The sequence below is a fragment of the Salvelinus alpinus genome, chromosome 31 (assembly GCF_045679555.1).
Source record: "Salvelinus alpinus chromosome 31, SLU_Salpinus.1, whole genome shotgun sequence".
Taxonomy (NCBI): Eukaryota; Metazoa; Chordata; class Actinopteri; order Salmoniformes; family Salmonidae; genus Salvelinus; species Salvelinus alpinus.
In genome coordinates, this window is record NC_092116.1 from 1,891,785 (window position 1) to 1,905,252 (window position 13,468).

The following is a 13,468-nucleotide window of genomic DNA, read 5'->3' on the forward strand; positions in this document are numbered from 1 at the left end:
AAGTCCAATATTTATTCAACCTTGATTTAACTAGGCAAGTCAGACAACGCTGGGCCAATTGTGGGCCACCCTATGGGACTCTCAATCATGGACAGTTGTGACACAGCCTGGGATTGAACCAGGGTCTGTAGTGACACCTCTCGCACGGAGATGCAGTGCCTTAGACCGCTGCACCACTAATCATGGTCTTCGGTTTAGAATGCAATTAGTTGAATCATGCATGTTAGCTACATGGCTGGGAAAAAGTGTGACATCAATCAGGCCCAACTATGGACTGGAGTTGCCCATACCTATCTGCCTCTACTCCTCTGGCTGCTCAGGGGTCCCCCTGGTGGCCGCCTGCTGTAACAGCAGCTACTTGGCCAGATCGGGCCGACCGCTCTTGGTCAGGCAGCGGGCAAGCTGTGCAGCCTAGGCTGAGGGTGGGGTAGCAGGGAGCCCCCTCCTCCACAGACCGATGACGTGGTAGGCCTGAGCGGCCAGGCTGTCTGGGGCCTGCAGCCTCACCAACTGGATGAGGCTACAGCGCAGGCGGAAGGAGAGGACCAGCAGGGCCGCGTCTTCCTCTGAGAGCTCCTCAGAGAGCCAGTGCAGGGTGGAGTCGAACAGGGGATGTGGAGGAGAGGAAAGATTGTTGTAACTCCTATATCCACAAACACATATTTATTAAATCTTTATTTAACCAGGTAGGCCAGTTTAGAACAAGTTGTCATTTACAACTGCGACCTGGCCAAGATAAAGCAAAGCAGTGCGACAAAAACAAACAGACTTACACATAGGATAAACAAAAGTACAGTCAATAACACAATAGAAAAATCTATGTACAGTTTGTGCAAATTGAGTAAGGAGGTAATGCAATAAATAGGCCATAGTAGCGAAGTAATTACAATTTAGCAAATTAACACTGAAGTGATAGATGTGTAGATGATGATGTGCAAGTTGAAATACTGGTGTGCAAAAGAGCAAAAAAGTAAATAAAAACAATATGGGGGTGAGTTAGGTAGTTGGGTGGGCTATGTACAGCTGCAGCGATCGGTAAGCTGCTCAGAAAGCTGATGCTTATTAAAGTTAGTGAGGGAAATATAAGTCTCCAACTTCAGCGATTTTTGCAATTCGTTCCAGTCATTGGCAGCAGAGAACTGGAAGGAAAGGTGGCCAAAGTGGGTGTTGGCTTTGGGGATGACCAGTGAGATATACCTGCTGGAGCGCGTGCTACGGGTGGGTGTTGTTATGGTGACCAGTGAGCTGAGATAAGGCAGAGCTTTACCTAGCAAAGACTTATAGATGACCTGGAGCCAGTGGGAATGGCAACGAATATGTAGCGAGGGCCAGCCAACGAGAGCATACAGGTTGCAGTGGTGGGTGGTATATGGGGCTTTGGTGACAAAACGGATGGAACTGTGATAGACTGCATCCAGTTTGCTGAGTAGAGTGTTGGAGGCTATTTTGTAAATGACATCGCCGAAGTGGACGATTGGTAGGATAGTCAGTTTTATGAGGGTATCACGCTGTATATATATATATATATAGATAGATAGATAGATAGATAGATCTAGAAGTTAATACAAATCCATGGACATTTTAACTTAATTTTTTTTTTATTGTATTTATTTCTTGACTTTTTTTATTTAGCAAGGCAAGTCAGTTAAGAACAAATTCTTATTTACAATGACGGCCTACCAAAAGGCCTCCTGCGGGGACGGGGGCAGGGAATAAAAATTAAAATGCTAAAATAAAAATAGGACAAAACACACATGACAAGAGAGACAACTCAACACTACATAAAGAGAGACCTAAGACAACAACATAGAAATGACAGACATGACACAAGCAAGAGAAAGATAGAGGAGAGATGGGGGTTGACCTACCTGACTGATCATGTGTTATAATCTTAGCACTCAGGGGTCGACTTTTAGGCCTCACTTTCTGAAAATACAAGTCAACAACCAGAAACTGAAACATCGAAAGCGGAATGCCTTCGTGTTCAACTACTACTCTTACGTTTTCGTGGTGCACAATACTATAGGCAGCGTAAGGGACAGCTTACAGATGGGATTCTTGAGTGACCCAGAATTAGATTACACAGCCTTGTCCTCTCTCCACTCCAGCTGATCCCTGGTTATCTTGTGGAAGACGGCCATCCCCTTGTAGTGGGGCGAGCTGTTGTTCCCAAACGGATCCACCTCGGTTAGACGCAGGTGGAGGCGGTTCTTCCTCTGGCTGTGGAAGGTGATTCGCTCACATACGCCCCATCCATCATTTTGGCTGCTTTGACTCCCTATAATAGGAGAAAAATGAATATACAACTAACAATATTGTTAAAAGAAAATCTACATTTGGAGGTATGGAGTGTATGTTATGAGCATTGTTAGAGGGTGGACTCCCTTGGGACTGATGTACCTGCATTCAAACCCAAAGGTTCCGAAGCTCAATTCCTCTAACAATACTCCAAATTTGTATATTTCAATTTGCAAACAAAGTCATTTAGGTAGTGTCACTGAATATTGTGATTTGTTACCAATCTAGTTTGGCGCCACAGTGGTTCATACTTCGTTTGCCTCAAATAGTACATCACCCAGCTGGACCGAATTACTATTCCATCGCAGTTGAATAAATGTAATATTGACCACATCAAATTGGGATGACGAGGACTGTGTGGACTGTGGAGCAACGGGAAAGTATCCAAAACACTGACATTGGTAGATTGATTGAACTTTTAGTTTTTTTACTCCAGCAGGGATATGGACCTGGAGTTATAACAATGAGCCATACAAAGATAGCCCGTGTTGACATAACCTTTAACTAACATTTCTGACAAATGTATTTTCTTGAGTAGTCATGTAAGATTGGTTGATGTTATGTTCCCATTGAAGGACAGGAGCAGTTGCTCCCCCTCACACATGGGGACCTCTAGCGAGGGCTCAGGAAGGCCACAGTAGCCCCGTGCCCGGAGTTTGGACTGCTCCCAGGATAGGTCTCTGTTGGGCAGGGCAGCTACCAGGGCCATGTGGGGGTTCTCCCTCGGCCTCTGGAGCACTATGGACACCATGGTGCACTGCACAGAATCCTCCACCTCCTCCACCAGGGTAGTCAAGAAGGAGGGACACATGGAGGAGAGGAGACGGACTACAACTAGTCTGGAGAGGCAGGTAGGGAAGGAGACGAAGGGGACTTTGTAGGGAGTGAGAGAGATACAGTGGGGCAAAAAAGTATTTAGTCAGCCACCAATTGTGCAAGTTCTCCCACTTAAAAAGATGAGAGAGGCCTGTAGGAGATCTGCATGGAGGAATGGGCCAAAATAACAGCAACAGTGTGTGAAAACCTTGTGAAGACTTACAGAAAACGTTTGACCTCTGTCATTGCCAACAAAGGGTATATAACAAAGTATTGAGATAAACTTTTGTTATTGAACAAATACTTATTTTCCACCATAATTTGCAAATAAATTCATTACAAATCCTACAATGTGATTTTCTGGATTTTTTTTCTCATTTTGTCTGTCATAGTTGAAGTGTACCTATGATGAAAATTACATGCCTCTCTCATATTTTTAAGTGGGAGAACTTGCACAATTGGTGGCTGACTAAATACTTTTTTGCCCCACTGTATACTGTAGGAGATAGGGACCGAGGGAGAGATAAATTGGAGGGAGAAGCTGCATAAGGGATAGATGGAGTGAAAGAGGGAAAAGAGAAAACTGCTATCAAGAACCTAAAAGGATTCTTCAGCTGTCCCATAAGATAACACTTTGACGAACCCTTTTGAGATCCAGGTTGAACCCTTTTGAGATCCATGTTAAACCCTTCCCACAGAGGTTACTACATGGAACCCAGAGTTTTACCTGGAACCAAAAAGGGTTCTGCCTGGAACCAAAAATGGGACAGCCAAATAACTATTTTTTCTAAGAATGCAGGAAAGAGAAAGTGAGGTCGAGAATGATAGTCAGTCAGCTTTTCAGTAGTTTGGTTTAGCAGATTGGATTGTTGCTGAGAGTGGGAGAAAGGATCCACTCTCACTGAATCTCTGAATTACCTATTCCACAGCCTAAGGACACTTTATCAGTATTTCCAGATACTGATAATATATGAAAGCCCAAAGAAAAACCCTTCCCCAGTGTATTTGTGAAAGATAGACGAAGAGGGTCCTTCTCTTAAAGTTCAGGAAAAAAACACAACTAATCTTTGTAAAGAGGTACGTAGGAGAAGAAAATCCTAATCAAATTGGTAGAGAGAGAAACACTGTATTCATACAAATAGAACAGTTATTAACAACTTGCAAAGTTTTGGGCATAAGGTTGTTCCTTAAGCCGTGCAGTACCTCTCAAAGTTCTCAGTTATGCTCGAAGGACACCAGGCCATTCTGCAGGTTCCTCACAATGACCTGATCTAGAAAGTTCCACTGCACGTCCCTCCAGCCCAGTAGAACAAACAGCTCGTTGGACAACTCTCTGGAGAACTTCACTGAAGCATTCCCCCGCTTTGATGGAACCAACAAAAAATAAATATACACAACAGGTAAATAAATGGAGGAAAATGAATGTAGTTAACTCTCAAATGTCATGTAGTTCATGTTTTGAGATTATATTTACAGTACCAGTCAAATGTTTTGACACACCTACTCATTCAGTGGTTGTTCCACTGGATATCATAAGGTGAATGCACCAATTTGTAAGTCGCTCTGGATAAGAGCGTCTGCTAAATGACTTAAATGTAAATGTAAATGTAATTCAAGAGTTTTTCTTTATTTTCACTATTTTCTACATTGTAGAATAATAGTGAAGACATCAAAACTATGAAATAACAAAAATGTGTTAAATAAATAAAAATATATATTATATTTGAGTTTCTTCAAAGTAGCCACCCCTTGCCTTGATGACAACTTTGCTCGCTCTTGGCATTCTCTCAACCAGCTTCATGAAGTTGTCACCTGGAATGGATTTCAATTAACTTCTTTGGGACAGGGAGGCAGTATTGAGTAGCATGGATAAAAAGGTGCCCAGAGTAAACTGCCTGCTACTCAGTCCTAAAAGCTAAAATATGCATATAATTTGTAGATTTGGATAGAAAACACACTGAAGTTTCCAAAACGGTTTCAATGATGTCTGTGAGTATAACATAACTCATATGGCAGGCAAAAACCTGAGAAAAATCCAACCAGGAAGGGGGAAATCTGAGGTTTGTAGTTTTTCAACTCTTTGCCTATCAAAGATACAGTGGAAATGGGGTCATATTGCACTTCCTAAGGCTTCCACTAGATGTCAACAGTCTTTAGAACATTGTTTGAGGCTTCTACTCTGAAGGATGAGGGAATAAGCGCTGATTGAGTCAGGGGTCTGGGATGAGCTGATCGCGCATGCTCACGTGAGAGTTAACTGCGTTCCATCGCATTTCTACAGACAAAGAAATTCTCCGGTTGAAACATTATTGAAGATTTATGTTAAACATCCTAAAGATTGATTCTATACTTCGTTTGACATGTTTCTACGGACTGTAATATGACTTCATCTGAACTTTCGCCTGGACTTGCCTGCTTCTCGTGAGTTTGGATTGTGTACTAAACGCGCAAACAAAAAGGAGGTATTTGGACATAAATGATGACCTTTATCGAACAAATCAAACATTTATTGTGGATCTGGGATTCCTGGGAGTGCATACTGATGAATATCATCAAAGGTAAGTGAATATTTATAATGCTATTTCTGACTTCTGTTGACTCCACAACATGGCGGATATATGTATGGCTTGTTTTGTTGTCTGAGCGCTGTACTCAGATTATTGCATGGTGTGCTTTTTTGAAATCTGACACAGCGGTTGCATAAAGAAGTGAATCTGAAATTCCATGCATAACACTTATATATTTTAGCAATGTTTATTATGAGTATTTGTGTAAATTGATGTGGCTCTGCAAAATCACCGGATGTTTTGGAACTACTGAACATAACGCACCAATGTAAACTGAGACTTTTGGATATAAATATGAACTTTATCGAACAAAACATACATGTATTGTGTAACATGAAGTCCTATGAGTGTCATCATCAAAGGTTAGTGATTCATTTTATCTCTATTTCTGCTTTTTGTGACTCCTCTCTTTGGCTGGAAAAATTGCTGTTTTTCTGTGACTAGGTACTGACCTAACATAATTGTTTGGTGTTCTTTCGTCGTAAAGCCTTTTTGAAATCGGACACTGTGGCTGGATTTACAACAAGTTTATATTTAAAATGGTGTAAAATACTTGTATGTTTGAGGAATTTTAATTATGGGATTTCTGATGTTTTGAATTTGGCGCCCTGCAATTTCACTGGCTGTCGTTGAGGTGGGAATATCCCAGAGAGGTTTTAACCACCCAAGCCTATAACCAACATCCACTGTGACACTGAGCATACAATGCTGACTCGCGGCCCCCCTTCCTTACTCACTCCCCTTCCCTCCCTCCCTTGTACTGACTTCCATTGCTGAGAGCGAGTGTGTCCCAATAAATTAAAAGACAAACGCAATGGAAAAAAGAGGGGGAGAGAAAGAGAGGGAGCTATAATTAGTAAGTGATTAATGAGTGGGCATCAGGCAAGATTAACATCATTGATTGTGATGTTGGGAAATGCTGAAACAATGCTGCCTTTTTGCTTCAGAACAAAGCTGGCGTAGCCCAGGGAGGGCATGCTGAGGTCACCCACACACACTCTTGCTTTTTCAATTAGAAGTTATGTCTGCTCTGATGAGGGTCAATGGCGAGATGAATAAGCTAGAAAAACAAAATGTCCAGCCACATAACTATAGGTCACAGCCAAACCACACACACATTCAGAATCCCAATCTCTTCACCACAATGGGTTAAGTACAGTGTATGCTGAAAATCAGTTGCAAAGCCAACAAGGTAAAAAAACAAAAAGTTCAGTCAAGCCACAAGCATGCATAGAAAACAGTGTATAAAACCTTGCTCATCAATAAACGTATGTTCTGTCTACTGTGTGAACAGTCTGCAGTTCAGAGTCAATACTTCATCCATTCATACTGCAGCCACTGTTGTCTCCATAACAGTTTGAACCTGTAAGGTAAAAATATGATATAAGTAAAATCAATGTGTACTAAACTTTATAAATGGTCTGACATCAAACTTGTCAAATGAAATCCAATTTTATTTGCCGCATACACATATTAATTAGATGTTATTGCGGTAGTAGCGAAATGCTTATGTTTCTAGCTCAGACAATGCAGTAACATCTAGCAATACAAAACAATACAAGCAAATCTAAAAAGTAAAATAATGGAATTAAGAAATATTGAAATATTAGGACGAACAATGTCAGACTCCGGGATTTAAATATGTACAGTATCTGAAAATACAGTATTTCAGATTTATATATTAAATACATTTGATAAAATGTCTTAAAGCCTGTTTTCGCTTGGTCATTATGAGTTATGGTGCGTAGATTGATGAGGGGAAAAAAATGTAATCCATGGAAAAAGTGAAGGCGTCTGAATACTTTCCGAATGCAATGTATGTCTAATAAAGTACGTATAAAAAAATGTTTAGTCCCATATTCCTAGCACACAATGAGTACATCAAGCTTGTGACTCTTTGTTTAGGTTATTTCAGATTATTTTCTGCCAAATATAAATAAATGGTAATTCATGTTTTGTGTCATTTTGGAGTCCCTTTTATTGTAAATAAGAATGGAATATGTTTCTACAGTGGCTTGCAAAAGTATTCACCCCCTTGGCATTTTTCCTATTTTGTTGCCTTACAATCTGGAATTAAAATAGTTTTTTTGAAGATGCAAACATTTTTTTGGTGAAACAAACAAGAAATAAAAAACAGAACTTGAGCATGCAAAACTATTCACCCCCCACCCCAAAGTCAATACTTTGTATAGCCACTTTTTGCAGGATTTACAGCTCTCAAATCTCTGGAAGACTGAAACAGGTTTCCCTCAAGAATTTCCCTGTATTTAGCGCCATCCATCATTCCTTCAATTCTGACCAGTTTCTCAGTCCCTGCTGATTAAAGACATCTCCACAGCATGATGCTGCCACCACCATGCTTCACTGTGGGGATGGTGTTCTTGGGGTAATGGGAGGTGTTGGGTTTGCGCCAGACATAGCGTTTTCCTTGATGGCCAAAAAACTCAATTTTAGTCTCATCTGACCAGGATACCTTGTTCCATATGTTTGGGGAGTCTCCCACATGCCTTTTTTGGCGAACACCAAACCTGTTTACTCATTTATTTCTTTAAGCAATGGCTTTTTACTGTCCACTCTTCTGTAAAGCCCAGCTCTGTGGAGAGTATGGCTTAATGTGGTACTATGGACAAATACTCCAATCTCCACTGTGGAGCTTTGCAGCTCCTTCGGGGTTAGCTTTGGTCTCTTTCTTGCCTCTCTGACTAATGCCCTCCTTGCCTGCTCCATGAGTTTTGGTGGGCGGCCCTCTCTTGGCAGGTTTGTTGTGGTGCCATATTCTTTACATTTTGTAATAATGGATTTAATGGTGCTCCGTGTGATGTTCAAAGTTTCTGATATTTTTTATATAACCCAACCCTGATCTGTACTTCTCCACAACTTTGTACCTGACCTGTTTGGAGAGCTCCTTGGTCTTCATGGTGCCGCTTGCTTGGTGGTGCTCCTTGCTTAATGGTGTTGCAGACCCTGGGTCCTTTCAGAACAAGTGTATATATACTGAGATCATGTGAAAGATCAGCTGACCACTTTTCAGTTTGTTTTGTTGAAACAAGCTATTTTTTTCATTTCACTCCACCAATTTTGACTATTTTGTGAATGTCAGTCACATGATATCCAAATAAAAATCAATTTAAAGTACAGGTTGTGATGCAACAAAATAGGAAAAACACCAAGGGGTGTGAATACTTTTCAAGGCACTGTAAACATTTCTCCAATAATGCTACCATGATTATGGATAAACCTGATTTAATTGTGAATAATGATGAATGAGACAGTTACAGATACACAAATATCATACCACCATGACATGCTAACCTCTCACTATTACAATAACGGGGGAGGTTAGCATTTCTGGGGGGGGGGGGGGTATGACATTTGTGCTATCAGATCACACAAGATCAAGCACACAAAGTAAACTTTATTTATAATTATTTTTATTTTGAAAGTAAATTTTTGCTGAAGAGATCTGGACACACATAAGATGGCTTTCAAGTCAAAAACATCTGGGGAAATATGGGATTGATAGACAACTCCGAGAGCACGGGTAATATAGTCTAGCTAGCAAATGTTCAGATATTACACAATTCAAATTTTAACAAAGTCATTTTCATTTCAAGTTAAAGTGTACTGTTAGCTAGCTAGTTACCATTAAATCAAATGAGAACTTGTTCTCAACTTGCCTACCTGGTTAAATAAAGGTGAAATAACATTTTAAAAAAATAGCTGGCTGGCTCTTTAGCTGACGTTATGTGTATGATCTTATTATTCGTACCTCAGAGCCATTTGCTTGGCTAGTTATAGCCTAATGTTAGCTAGCTAACAGTGAACCTGTTTTTTAAGCTACCTGCAGATTAATGCAGGGTTGCAACACCATGAGTTGGGATTATGGCTCATTGTTTACCTAGCAAACTAGCTACATGTTTTAACAAAAGACTCCACAATGCAAGTAAACATTTTAGGTGCGTTTCTGGCCATGTACTCCGATTTCAGAGCACTCTGATCTGAGCGTGCCAGTGCGCAGAATAACTGATGAATTTACGAATGCTCAACACCTGTTGAATTTGGCCGGTGTCAGTAAACGTTGCCATAAAGGGTAATTCAATTGTTGCCAGCAGCACTGTTAGTCACCAACGCTCTGGATAACATGAACACAATCTAACCAGCTCTGCTAGGGTGAGTAAAATGGTCAGACGGGGATGTTCTCTCATTTGTGTCTGGAAGTAGCTAGTAAGCTAGCCAATGTTAGCCAGTTAGCTTAGGTGCTTGACTGCCGTTGTGAGGTCAGAACGCTTGGATCAACCATACTCATCAGTCAAAGCATCCAGTGTGTGCACTGAACGCTCCGAGAGCAAAACACTCAGAATTTGCGAACTGATAATCTGACAGCACAGTTCCAGTCACCAACACGCTGGATAACATTAAAAAAGCCTAACCAGCTCTGCTAGGGTGGGTAATGCTTTTGTGGCGGCAGGTAGCCTAGTGGTCAGAGCGTTGGGCCGCTAACCGAAAGGTTGCTAGATTGAATCCCTGAGGTGACAAGGTGAAATTACGTCGTTCTGCCCCTGAACAAGGCAATTAACCCACTGTTGTAAATAAGAATTTGTTCTTAACTGACTTGCCTAGAAAAATGTAATGTAAATGTTCAGCGAGCTGTTCTCTCATTTGTGTCGAAGTAGCTAGCCGGTTAATTTGGGTGCTTGACTGCTGTTGTTATTACAGAACGCTCTGATCAACTTTTAAAGAGATGGGTCGGGCTATAGCTTAAGAGTGTGTAAACGATGCTGAATGGGTGTAGACAAAGAAAAGCTCTCCAGTTGGTACCAAATCATTCAAAGGCCATTTTCTCCAAAGGGAGGTTTCAAGTTTATCAACTTTCAAAGCAGAATTACTTTCCCAGTGTTCCTCAAATGCAGGGTATGATATATAATGTTGTAGCTCTGTGTCTCTGTTTTTATCCAATGTAAAAAACATAATTTAAAATTTTGCTACATAAGAATCAAGGCAGTCGGTCACAAATATCTAACTCCTTCGGTAGGATCCCTTCCCCCACTTGACATAGCAGGCCAGGAGGATTGTAAACTGGCCCTTCACAACTGGCCAGGAGAGAGAGAGCAGCAAGCTCACCTCTGTCCACAAAGCATCTCAGAGTAGTAGTGCTGATCTTGGAGCAGTTTTGCTTTTTAGATCATAATGCATAAGATTATTTGGACACTGTCTGGGGAACGCCTCACACAGAGGTGTGAAACACACACACACGCAATGTAAACAGTGGGACACATAAGAGACAAAGGAGCAAACGCCACAAGAGCCCCACCTGTTTAGCTCAAAAAATATACAGTGGTTGTTCCACTAAAGGTTTTGTGATTATGCTGCGGGACTTAGAGGTCATTTGTAGTTTAGTACGGTACCCTGCGTCACCACTTCATTACTCCAGACCAGCGCAAGGGGGAGTTAGAGCACTGATTATGCTTTTGGGTCCTACTGTGTCTCTAACTGACAATGAATGGGCAACATTAACCTAAATAGAAACGTATAATTGTGCACAACTTCAGTATTACCTACTAAAACTGTTGTTACACTAAGGTTTTGATAATTTTATTTTGTTAGGACTATTTTGGTCTTACTGTACTACTGTAGCTCACTCCCGACCTGTAACGTTATACAGCACCTGAGTGGCACAACAGTCTAAGACACTGCATAGCTGTGCAAGCCGTCTTGCTACAGATGTTGGTTTGATACCTGTGCCACCCGCGACTGGGAGACCCATGAGATAGGGTTTTGTAGGGTTTTGGTTTCTCTCCCTCTAAAAACATAAATAAATCATTCTAAATAAAACTGGCTTTATTTACAAATTAGTAACAAAGTAAAGTTCAAGAATGGCCTTTTTCTAGCTCATTTTATGCTATTTGAAAACAAAATCATCTCCAAAATATTGTTATTTTTTAACCTCTAAACCCGGATCCGGGATCCCCCCATCAAAAAAGCTGACTAGCATAGCCTAGCCTAACGCCACAGGGATATCATATAACATAATTTATGAAATCACAAGTCCAATACAGCAAATGAAAGATAAACATCTTGTGAATCCAGCCATCATTTCCGATTTTTAAAATGTTTTACAGCAAACACTATGTATTTCTATTAGCTAACCACAATAGCAAAAGACTCAACTGCATATTTTCACCATGTTTTTACCGCATAGGTAGCTATCACAAAACCGACCAAATAGAGGTATAATTAGTCACTAACCAAGAAACAACTTCATCAGATGACAGTCTTATAACATCATGTTACACAATACATATATGTTTTGTTCGAAAATGTGCATGTTTAGAGGTACAAATTGTGGTTTTACATTGTGAAAACGTAGCCAAAATGCACAAAATTCTCCGGAGATATTTTGGACAGTCACCTAATCTAATCAAAGAACTCATCATAAACTTTACTAAAAAATACATGTTGGACAGCAAATGAAAGATACACTAGTTCTTAATGCAATCGCCGTGTTAGATTTTTAAAAATAACTTTACCATAACAAACAGCTTACGTTATAGCGAGACAGCGCCCGCAAAAAGGAAGGAAAATAGAACTAAACATTTGACAGAAATACGAAATAACATCATAAATGGTTCTTACTTTTGCTGAGCTTCCATCAGAATCTTGTACAAGGAGTCCTTTGTCCAGAATAAATCGTTGTTTGGTTTTAGAATGTCCTCTTCTCCTGTCGAATTAGCAACATTAGCTAGCCATGTGGCGCGAACATGCCCAAATTCTCCTGACGCAAAGAAAGGAAAATTCCAAAACTCGCAATAAACGTTCAATAAACTGATACAACTCGGTTGAAAAAACCTACTTTATGATGTTTTTATCACATCTATCAAATAAAATCAGAGCCGGAGACATCCACCGTCTATACCGAACGCTTTTCAGAAGCCAATGCTTATGTCCTTCCCGCGCCTTCGAAGACAATGAAATTGTGGTCACCTCATTCCAAGAGCTCTTGTTCGACCTCAGATCAAGCTAGACACCCCATTCCACCTCCCACTGCCTGTTGACATCTAGTGGAAGGCGTATGAAGTGCATGTATATCCATAGATTTCAGGCAATTGAATAGGAAGGCCCTGAAACAGAGCCTCGATTTCAGATTTTCACTTCCTGTCAGGAAGTTTGCTGCAAAATGAGTTCTGTTTTACTCACAGATATAATTCAAACGGTTTTAGAAACTTGAGAGTGTTTTCTATCCAATAGTAATAATAATATGCATATTGTACGATCTAGAATAGAGTACGAGGCCGTTTAAATTGGGCACGATTTTTTCCAAAGTGGAAATAGCGCCCCCCTATTGACAAGAAGTTTTAAACAAAGCGATTATTATTATTCATTTAGAATGATATAATCCCGTTGGATATTCTCACAGATATATTATTAACCCTGTTATTAGCAGGACAATATATATTGGTCATACTGTTCATTGCTCCTGAGAGGCGCGCAATGGGATTGCCTTGCAGTTCTCCAGCTGTATCCACTGAAAGCGCGCGAGGTTCAAGGCACGAGGGCAGGGGGCACGGGATGGGCTGCAGAGCCGCGCACAGAAGACCGACCTAGCCCAGAGGGTTTTTTGTTTTTTTTAGAATAGAAACACCATAATATTAATCCAATTAATCCCAAACTCTAAAAGTAATTGGAAAGGGAGATACAAATGATTTGTGGCTACAATAAAGAATGTAAACAAGATGCTGACAAGATGTAAACAATTAGAGATGGACAGCTGATGGCATTTTGAAAACAGT

At 40.6% G+C, this 13,468-nt stretch overlaps 1 protein-coding gene across 1 annotated transcript; it reads right to left on the bottom strand.

Annotated features, from left to right (window-relative positions):
* Positions 1-300: 300 nt before the first annotated feature.
* On the bottom strand, positions 301-8,598 carry dthd1 (death domain containing 1). Its single transcript, XM_071377804.1, is given in 6 exon segments — positions 301-643; positions 2,083-2,271; positions 2,853-3,137; positions 4,318-4,337; positions 4,339-4,476; positions 8,572-8,598. Coding segments are annotated over 6 exon segments (1,002 nt in total).
* Positions 8,599-13,468: the final 4,870 nt, after the last annotated feature.